At 40.0% G+C, this 11,349-nt stretch overlaps 1 protein-coding gene and 1 pseudogene across 1 annotated transcript; one reads left to right on the top strand and one right to left on the bottom strand.

Annotated features, from left to right (window-relative positions):
* Positions 1-13: 13 nt before the first annotated feature.
* On the top strand, positions 14-5,555 carry LOC106377301. Its single transcript, XM_048734936.1, has 12 exons — positions 14-347; positions 421-516; positions 597-870; positions 954-1,044; positions 1,135-1,259; positions 1,358-1,439; positions 4,400-4,517; positions 4,598-4,755; positions 4,844-4,958; positions 5,041-5,223; positions 5,300-5,414; positions 5,512-5,555. The coding sequence occupies exons 2-12, from the start codon at positions 484-486 to the stop codon at positions 5,553-5,555; spliced, it is 1,338 nt and encodes a 445-aa protein (XP_048590893.1). The 5' UTR covers positions 14-347; positions 421-483.
* Positions 5,556-7,622: 2,067 nt separating this feature from the next.
* On the bottom strand, positions 7,623-9,871 carry LOC106346270 (annotated as a pseudogene).
* Positions 9,872-11,349: the final 1,478 nt, after the last annotated feature.

Raw genomic sequence — 11,349 nt, 5'->3', positions numbered from 1 at the left:
GTTGTTTCTGGGCTTGGATTGGCTTTCTCTGATTTTGGTGTTTATGTTGGGTTTTTTTTTAATTTTGGCCCAGCAACCACTCCCTTCTTCAACGGCGTCTCATGAGACGAAACTAAACCCTAATATCATCATCTTCATCGTCGTAGAACAGAGATCAAGTAACGGATCGCGATTTATGTTCAAACCATACCCACAACATTTAATCTCAGTAAATTCTCTCCCCACTACTCCTCAATTCACCAGAACCTTCGATCTCTTCGCATTCTTCAGGATTTGTATCCTATAAATAGACTTTCAAGGCTTCATGGTTATCACAGAAGCTTTGATTTTTCCTACTCATAACTCAAACACATACCGGCGTGAACAATGGCTGCTCCCCAGATCTCCCTTTCCGAGTTGAGGCCAGGACGTTGTGCTCGGATCGTTGTGACACGCCTGCTCCGATTTTGGGAAGCTAGGAATGCTAAGAAGGGCGGTGAACTAATGGGTCTCGATATGCTTCTGTTGGATGATCAGGTGAGTTTTTTTTTTTTTTTTTAACCTCTTATCTGTTTTAAACTTGGATTACAGCTTCTGATTACATCCTTATTTTGCAGTCTTCTCTTATCCAAGCATCTGTTTCTGTCCATCGGCTCAACACATTCCGAGAACTTCTACGTGAAGGAGCTATGTATGAGCTTAGTGGATTTGATGTGACTAGAAGCAACTCTCATTTCAAGCTCTGTGATTCTGTTGTGTCTATCCGGCTGAACGAGTTTACAAAGATGGTTGAAGTGGCCGCAGTTGCTAATCCGATCCCTACTGAGATGTTCAGGTTCCGAACTCTTGAGGAACTCATGGCGTTAGCTAACACTAACGTTCATCTTCCAGGTGTGTCTTCGTCTCTTCTTCGTTCGTTAGAAGTTTATCTATGTAATCATACATCTTATACGGTATTATCCTCTTTGTTACAGACATCATTGGTGAGGTTTCTGATATCAGGACAACGTACAATGATCACGCTCAGACAACTCAGCGAGTGATGGTTACTATCAAAGTAGATAAGTAATTTTCCTGCCCATAATTGATTATTTATTTAGGAGATAATATACAATTCTAAGAGGAGATGACGTGAACAATTTTTATCCTTGGCAGCGATGCAACTGTGTGCGTCAGTGTTTTTGACAGTGTAGCTGAGCTACTCCACAAGAGGCTGGAGGCTGGTGTTGTCCAGCCTAGAGTGATGGTGGCTACGAACATCAATCCTAAGTTTGTAGGAGGTGAATAGCTTCGTTTTATTTTTAGGAGATTTCATGTTGTGTTAATCTTTATATGATAGATTTCATGTTGTGTTAATCTTTGTATGATATATATGCAGGTCGACTTTATCTAAATGCTACCTCTGGAACTCATTTTTATTTTGACAATGAGGTGACGGCAAGCCGGACTCTCTTTGAGCAGTAACTATCTGATCTCTCACTCCTCTAAAAAACGATATTAACACATTGGTTTATCCATTACTGATAGTAAACCATTTATAGGTTGACGAAGGACATTGTGCACTCAGCACTCAAACCGAGCCTCTCAGGTGAAGGGAATCAGAGCCTCAGTACAACTCCAGAGGCTGATGAGATCAAACACGCCCTCTTCTTAATCCATCCAGACAAGGCTCCGGGACCGGATGGATTCTCCGCGAGCTTTTTCCATTCAAATTGGAACACAATCGGACAGTCACTGATTTCAGAGGTGCAGGCTTTCTTCAGGACAGGGGTTATGCCACCAACAACAAACGTCACCTATATTAGACTGATACCAAAGATCACAGGTGCGAAGAATGTAGCTGACTACCGGCCAATAGCGCTGTGTAACGTCACATACAAAGTCATCACCAAGATTATTTCACTCCGTATCAAAGCTACCCTTCAAGGGATCATCTCGGAAACGCAATCAGCCTTTGTACCCGGTCGAGCTATCTCCGACAATGTACTCATTACTCATGAGATCCTCCATAATCTTAAAAACTCCGAGGCTGTGGTGAATTGCTCTATGGCGGTCAAGACTGATATGAGTAAAGCTTATGATCGGTTAGAGTGGAATTTCATCGAGACGGTGCTACTAAGATTCGGGTTTGCATCTCATCTGATCGCCTTAATCATGCAATGCGTTACATCAGTGACATACTCCTTCCTTGTTAACGACTCTGTTCATGGAAGAGTGATACCGTCAAGAGGCATTCGACAAGGCGACCCGCTATCTCCGTATCTCTTCATTCTTTGTGGAGAGGTCCTCTCCGGTTTGTGCAAACAAGCTCAAAGAAGCGGTCATCTAGCCGGCCTCAGAGTTGCTATACCAGCCCCCCGGCTGAATCATCTCTTGTTTGCGGATGATACCATGTTCTTCCTGAATACAGATGAAGAGAGCTGCTCGGCACTGATGCATATCCTTGAACAATACAAGATGGCGTCGGGACAATTGATCAATGCCACGAAATCCTCCATCACCTTCTCAGCCAAGACCCCGCAGGTAATACGGCAACGTGTTAAAATACACCTCGGGATTGAAAAGGAAGGAGGAACGGGCAAGTATTTGGGTCTCCCGGAACACTTCGGTCGGCGAAAAAGGGACCTTTTTACCGGAATTGTCAACCGTATCAGAAGCAAAGCGGCTTCTTGGGCCACACGTCGCCTTTCAAGCGCTGGCAAACTGGTTATGTTGAAGTCTGTACTTACAGCGGTCCCTTCTTTCTCTATGACGTGCTTCCTCCTTCCTATTAGCTTATGCGATCGAATCCAATCCGCTCTAACGAGATTTTGGTGGGATGCATCACCGGAGGAGAAAAAAATGTGCTGGGTGGCTTGGGAGAAGCTTATCAAGCCTAAAGCTCACGGTGGTTTAGGTATTAGAGATATTCAGGCTTTCAACAAGGCACTGCTGGCCAAACAAGCTTGGCGGATCATCACAAAACCCGACTGCCTGCTGTCCCGCGTATTAAGAGGCAAATACTGTACCAAGGCTTCTTTTCTCCAGGTGTCTGAAACAAAGACAATGTCGCACGGATGGAGGAGCGTCATTGCGGGTAGAGATCTACTGGTTACCCGACTGGGTAAGGTCATCGGGAATGGGGAAGGAACACGGGTCTGGAAGGACCCTTGGCTCAGACTTGATCACCCTACTGTCCCGTTTGGACCAGTAAAAGAAAGCGACCAAGATTTGTTTGTGTCTGATCTCATCTGCAGAGGAAGTGGAGAATGGAATATCAACCAAATAACAAGCATTATGCCACATCTTCTTCCTGAGATCCTCTGTATCAGACCAAGTATTACGGGAGCACCTGATTCTTATGCGTGGCTAGCTTCAAAGACAGGAGTATACTCGGTCAAGTCTGGGTACTTCGTAGCAGCCTCTATGATCCAGGTTGAGGACAACGAAGCCACTGAAGCTCAACGAACTACGGAGCAAGCGTTAAACAAAGGCGTATGGACCTGCAAGACCTCCCCAAAGCTTCATCTATTCTTATGGAAGATATTCCATGGAGCCCTGCCGCTGGGAGAAAATCTAGCAAAACGGGGAATGCTTACCAACATTTCTTGTAGACGCTGTGGTGAACTAGAGACGGCGGATCACATCTTCCTCCACTGTGCGTTCACGCGTCGAATCTGGTCAGCAAGTATCTGGAGTAACGAGCTCATACTGACAGATACATCTACTCTTGCAACAATTTTTCTGGAGTCAGCGAACTACATCAACCTTCCGCCATTAGGAATCAAAGAAACGATCTTCCCATGGATTTGCTGGGCAATTTGGACAGCAAGGAACTACCTTATCTTCGAGAACAGGAACTTTGAACCTACTGATATTCTCTCCAAAGCCATTGCTAACGCCCGGGAATGGAATGCAGCGCAACTACCAGGCCTTGATCCTCCTATCGCACGGACTCCTCGCTTACCACCGACACTCACGATCACCACTGAACCGGCCTGCTTCACTGACGCAGCCTGGCACTCGTCCACGAACAGAGCAGGGTGTGGCTGGTATGTCCTAACACCTGAGAAGACTATTACTCTACAAGGCACCCGTATGTTTGAACACATCTCATCACCTCTGATGGCTGAAGCACTCGCCATCCGGTCAGCCCTCCTCCACGCCCTCGACGCTGGAATCACTTTAATCTGCATCAAGTCAGACTGTCAGGCACTCATCAATGCCATCTCCTCGAAGTATCACTCGGCGGATATCTACGGAATCATTCGGGACATCGAGGCTCTATCTTATCGTTTTTCTCGCATTTCTTTTAGTTTCATTCCGCGATCACAAAACTCTATGGCTGATACTTTAGCCAAATCTGCTATGTACTCTGTTTTCCCCAACTAGTTTTGGTTGGAGGTCTAATTAATTAATTCTCGTGTTCAAAAAAAAAAAGGTTGTCTACCAGACCTGAAAACGACACCACAAGTGGGAAGCAATATCGTGGTGTGAAGAAGCTGGAACCAGTTTCGCTTGGGGAGCTGAACAACTACGTCCTGAATTCACCCCCTCAGGTATGCTTTCTGATCAACCTATAATCGACTTATTACTTACTACTTATGTGGATCATAACCAATTACTCATTTCAACGCAGTCCATCGAATTCCTCTGCAAAGCCCGAATTGTGTCGCTGGAGACTACCAACGGATGGTGTTATATCTCATGTGCTAAGTGTTCCAAGAAGCTCCAGCGAGGGATATCCTCTTTCACTTGCACAACATGTTTTAATGCCAGTGCTGTTGGAGTTGTCAGGTTCTCTTTGGTCATGCTTTTATATCATCCTCAGCTACATATAAACATCTATTATCAGTGTCTGGAATTTAAACATAAATGGTTTTAGGTACCGTGTTGAGATGCATGTGGAGTCGGGTGAAGATACAGCTGTGTTTGTTGCATTCGACTCAGCTATGTCTAAGCTGATAGGTGTCAGGGCTGCAGAGGTTGCAAACCCTATGGTATGTTTATGTTAGATATTATAATCATCGTTTGCGGCTCCGTTAAAATACATACCAATATATTGGGTTTTAACATTTTTAGGGACAAGGAGAAGACCCACTAGGCTATCAAATCCCTCAGTTCCTACAAGACATTGTTGGGAATGCATACATATTCCATCTGAAGCTCACTGAATTTAATTTCTCTGGTAACCATAAGTCCTTCACTGTTGCCAGGATCTTTGATCCCAATGATAGGATACCAGGTCCTACTTTTGCACCCCATGTAAGTCAGCAAACTTATATGTTTACATGACTCCATATTTAGTAAAATATTAATAGTTAATACTGTTGCTCTACAGGGTGGTGACCACAACCCTGGTGATGATATGCCTGGAAGTAAGTGTGCTTCTTCCAAGTGCCATGTCTGTTGCTCCTCTGGCGGTGGTTCCAGTGAAGATGGTGAGAAGCTCAGCAGTGAGCAAAAAAAAAAAAAAAAAAAAAAAAAAAAAAAAAAAACTCAGCAGTGAGCAGCAGGACTCCGTTTCTGAGAATGTTCATGGCGATGCATTAGGTCCACCTGATGAGAATCCACCAAAGAGGGCGCGTAATGCATAGCTCTTGAGCAATCAGACATGAGGAACTAATCCAACGTGTGGGCACTGGGCAGACGCTTGTCTTTTGTTCCTCAGTCTGTATCAGGACAGTTGGTCCACTATCTAAGTTATTTCCGTCGTTGTCGTTTTTTTTTTTTTCTTATTTCGTTGGTGTTTTTGCTTGACATTTGAGGTTTTCAATATCTACTTTTGCGTTTATTACATTAACTAACTCTTATGGACCCATCACTCAGAACATATATGAACCGTCTGATGCATATCTATAGATACAGATGTATGTGATACATATATGTTTATGTAAAAATGCATATCATAATTGAAAGGTATTTTCAATTTTATGAACTTAGTTCTTCGCTTAGTAATCAGCTTAGTAATTTTCCAAAATATCACTGTTTCAGGTTTCTTCGTAATTCTGTTTTCTCATAACTTATAGACAATTATTATAATTTACTATTTAGTTAACGTTTTGTTAGCTTGATTTTATAGAATGTCAAACTTGCTTCTCTCCTAATGCTTCAAAAATGAATGTCTTTTGTTGGATATATACTTAGTAGTTCTGTGAAAACATTTCATGATTTTCCAAAATAACACTATCCTAACATTTTAAATTCAAGGCTTGATGGGTATGTGTACATTTTTATAAGAATTAATTAGCTTAGTAATTTTGCAAATATCACTATTTCAGGATTCTTTGTAATTAACTATTTAAATTAACTATTTAATTAACGTTTGATTAACTGGGCCTAGACTAGGCCTGGGTGTCAATAATAACAATTTCCAGAAAACAATACGTCCACCATGCATGGAGCGATCGTTCTATCAAATATTAAAGCGTGTTGAGTACGTAAACAAAGAAAGCATGTACAACTCATTTTACACATTAAAATGTTTAGAGTAATGGTAATCAAAATGAAACATTCTTATTAATAATGTTGATTAAAGTAATTTCATGAACTTAATTCTTGGCATTATACTTTGGAAAGATCAAACGCCAAATTTATCTTTCTTATAATTATCAGCTTCGTACATGTTATGGAACCCATAATACCCCCTATTGTTAAGTCTATTAATTAAGATAAGAAATATCCAACTCCTACACGATCAATCTTATACGAGATCCGTTAGGGAAATTAATATCGTACAATAAAGGCTCTGCAAGTAAGTGGGGTGATGATTCATTTCTGTAAACATATTTTGCAGGAAAACGCTTGGAAGATGACTGTCATTCTTACGAAGGACACAAAAAAAAAAAAAAAAAAACCGTCGAGCTATATAGAAAGTGCCCCAGTTTTCTTGGATTATCAATTTCTAGGTAGATTTACAAATTAAACAAACAGTTCGTTCTTACTTCTTTACTTTCAGTATAGACGAAATTAAAAACATATTTTCAGTACCTTCATATCTCTCATACGCTCAATGAATCAATAGCTTCAGCTGATTTGATTGCCTTCCTTTCCTGATTTCGAAATGGTTACCCCACCTCATCTCCATTGACGTTCAACCCCAACGGAAGCAAAAAAGGAGACAAACCTTTAATAAGCTTATAAAAAAAATATGGGCCCCATCATCTTATTCCAAAACACAAATGGGTCTACTATGGATCCACTTAACTCACTAAAATGGGTTGTATGTCCTAAATAACTACATACCCAACAACTAACAACAACAATTATGTAATATATAAACTTAATTAATAGATATATAAATTAATATTGCATAACTATGTAAGAACCAATTGTTGACAAAAAAAACACAAAAATAAAATTAAATAAAAATACGAAAGAACCAAATGACAACTCTACTTTCTGGGTACCAATCAAAATAAAAATAGATTCACAAGTAATATAAAACATGCAAAACCAATTCATGCTCATATAGTTGTCACATGTTGTCACATGATCCTATTATTTAATACATAAACAACTCTTGAACAAATGAAACTCATACCAAAATACGACCCCTTCTCACAGCAATAAAATTTGGCAACATAAAATAAACAACCATCCTTTAAAAACATTAGTATAAAATTAAAAAAAAAAACCAACAAATAAATTAGACACATTCACAGAATCGCTAAAAAGATTCACCATTAGCTGCATGTACCACGAGTGTTTTGACTTGATAAGATTAAGAGGCAACATCTCTGGGGTTTAAATACATCCAGTAATACATGTTGTAAATACATTTATGAAACATGATCATATTCTCATAAGAGACATTTGTCTTTGAGACTAATGATAGTATCTGTAAGGCTGGACTTGAGAGGAGTGAACTCAATTCCCAAATTCTTCACTTTCTCCACACACACTTCGTAAATGATTTCTTTCGTCATGATGTCTTTCATCTCACTTTCTCCATTCCTAAAACAAAGTCAAATGATCTTACACATTTGGTAATAATACTTTCGGTTAAGTTTATGATGATTGATTAGCAAGGATGAAATGGATAGAGAACTCACATATCAGCAATACACAAATCTGGAAATAATTCACGCATAGTCTCTCTAATTTCGTATATTGTCATCATGCTTGGGCCATCAATGAGGTATCTGCCATTGGCCGAAGGAGTCTCCAACGCTTTGACATGAGCCAAGGCAACATCTCTCACGTCCACGAACCTGTAGTTTATACAGTTGAAAGGGTTTTTACCATTTATCATATCCACAATGAATCCATCCGAAAAATTAAGGGTTGGTTGCAAAAGTGGCCCGATTACAAATCCTGGAATTATCACGACCATGTCCATTGCATTGTCTTTGGTAAATTGCCAAGCTGCATTCTCTGCCAAAGTTTTGGAGAGTGGATACCATAACTGGAGAAGAAAAGGAAATGTGAAAGAGAGAATCGAAAATTGATATGTAAGTATGTAACAACTAATTTAAAGGACCTTTAATTCGGTGCAGACACTTGGATCAGAGAAGAAAGTCTCGTCCACCACGTCGTTTGGCTCCAAAGGACGAACAAGAACCGCAGCCGTGGACGATGTTAAAATGACTCTTTTTACGGATGAAGTTTTCTTGCATGTATTAAGTACGTTAATAGTGCCCTTTACGGCTGGATCTATTAGCTCCGTCTGATAAATAAAAAGCATTTTGATAAATATGATTTCGACCTTTTAGAACGTTAGAAACCGTTCTGCTATTTAATAGTAAAAAAAATTGCAATTCCCACGACAAACCTGAGGATCCGTGACGATGTACTTAACGGGAGAAGCCGTATGGAAGACAGCGTCACAACCTTGGATAGCTTGCTCGAAGGAACATTCTTCCAAAAGATCTGCTTTGAACAGTTGAAGTCTTTCTTTTGCACCCTCAAGAGCAAGAAGATGTTCTGTTTTCGCCTTGTCCGCTAATGAAAAAAATTGTAACATATATGTCTTCAAAATGCAACTCTACAAGTCTTACTGACTGGAGAAAATTATAAATTATGTATATTTAGCTATGTAAGTAAAATAGTGGAAACACTTTAAGAAAAAGAGTGGAAACACTTAAAAGCGTAGAAGTAAATAAAAAATTAAGTATATGTCTCGATATTTGGAAAAACTGAAAGTCATTTTTCAACAAAACACAATATATATTATTATATAAATCTTGGTTTTTCAAAATTATTAATTAATATGATTACGACATGTTCAATAAATTTTTAAGATTGTATATCAAGTTTAGTTCTTCAGAATTGTTAATTAACATGATTGCGACATATGTCAATAAATTTTTAAAATTGTGACATGTGTAAAAAATATGATACAAATTTATTTTGTTTAGAGTTTAAAAGAGATTTAGAGAAAAAAAAATTTCTCACATAATTTTTTAACTATGAAGTTATTATGGTACATAAGTGTGAATATGATGGATATGTGTTTCGACGTATAAGACAAAATATATAATTACTTAAACATATTTTTTATTAAAATTAAGTTAGTTGTATAAAAAATTAAAAGAAAAACTAATTATAATTAATTAATTTTCTTTTTAAAGTATAAATAAAACAAAAATGTAAAAATAATCTTATATTTCTTATAATTAACTAACTTTATCTTTTCATAATTTTGTGTTAAGAATTGAATATGAATTTTAGTGTTTTACTTCTATGTGTTAGAAATATATCCTACATATTCCGTATATATCTAACATTGTAAAAAGATGATATATTCAGATAATGGAAAAGAGAAAAGGAGGGAACAAACTTGGGTTTCTAACGGTAGCCCTGACGGTGTAGCCACGGAGGAGCAAAAGCTTAACAACCAAGAAGCTATGAAACCGGAAGCTCCGGTGACGCATACCACTTTTCCTCCACAGTTCATCTCTCGTTCAGATGAAGAGAAGAAGAGAAGTTAATTGATAAGTCTTGTAATGTTGGTCAAATACGTGTATTTTTTTTTTTTTTTGGTCAAAGAAATTTGGATTACTAAAAGAAAAATAAGGGTTTAGCCCATAGGCTGGCCCATTACATAGTTTGGGTTTCTGAGAATATATTTGGCTAAGGCATCAGTCTGCCCATTCTCAGCCCTTGAAAGATAGAAAAAGTCTAGATCGACAAACAGAGAACATAGAGTTTTGATATCATTCAAGATGCCATAGATCTCTTTCTCAAAACGTTTGTCGTTGATGGTCCTGATCAGGGTTAGATTGTCGGAGAACATCCGAAGGTGTGTCACGTTCAAGGAGGACGCCGTCTGGAGAGCTTCCCTCACCGCTAGAGCTTCAGCCACAAGAGGAGAGGAGACGTTTTGATGGATCATCGCTCCCCGCAAGTCGATGGATCGGGGGGGTCTTCAATGATCCACGCAATTCCTGCTGTGTTGGTCTTCTTATCCCACGCCGCGTCAGTTTTGCAGTTTGTAGTGTCGGTGGAGGATCTGCGGGTTGCATCGCGGCCTAGCCTGCTGTTACTTCCTCGCAGAGCCCCTGCTGGTGATGCGTGTGGAGCCGGTTGGGCTTGAATCCATTCCCTAGCTAACCTGATTCCTTTTGTGGCCGTGTCTTCCACTGTGAAGGTTTTCTTTTCGAAGATTAATGTGTTCCTTGCTGTCCACAGAGCCCAGAAGATCCAAGGGAGTATGTTGGTGGTGACTCCTAGGGGGGAAGGCAACGGGTTGTCCTGGAGGCTACTAACGCCGCTTTGAGTCCCGTTTGAGAAGCGATATCCACAGATGGTGAAAAGTCAAACTGTTGCCAAACCTTTCTCGCAAAATCACATTTGAAAAAAATGTGAGCTTCTGTTTCCAGGTCTCCACATCTTATACATTTGGCTTCTTGAGTAACCCCCCTTCTCTGTAGGTTTTCTCCAATGGGAATGGTTTTCTGGATCGCTGACCATAGAAAGGTCTTAATCTTGGGGGAGTAATCTCCTGTCCACACATCTTTGATCCAGTCAAACCCCCCAGGTATGCTTCCTGTTCCCAGAAATTGTTGCGCAGTACCTCGCAAGGAGTAATATCCCGACTTTGCTGTGTAGATGCCATTACTTGTGGGGTGCCAGACGTATCCATCTTCAGCTCCTGTAGTGCTTGGTTTCAAGGAGAGGATCAGAGAAGAGAATTCTGGCATGACCTCCTCCACTCGTTGCATGTTCCACTTCTGTTCTGTAGTTAGGAGGTCTGAGACTCTCAGATCACTTATATCTTCTGAGATAGGGCCACAAGGTATGATCTTCTGTTTTGTTGATACCCATGAGTCCTGCCAGACTTTGGTCGTGAGCCCATTACCAATTACTTTACCCACGTTTGAGTTCAGGAGGTCTCTTCCACGAAGAATACCGCGCCAGCCATGGGAGCAAGACGATGCAGCTGGAGTA

Source organism: Brassica napus, chromosome A6 (assembly GCF_020379485.1).
Source record: "Brassica napus cultivar Da-Ae chromosome A6, Da-Ae, whole genome shotgun sequence".
Classification (NCBI taxonomy): domain Eukaryota; kingdom Viridiplantae; phylum Streptophyta; class Magnoliopsida; order Brassicales; family Brassicaceae; genus Brassica; species Brassica napus.
This window is presented reverse-complemented; position numbering and strand designations above follow the sequence as displayed.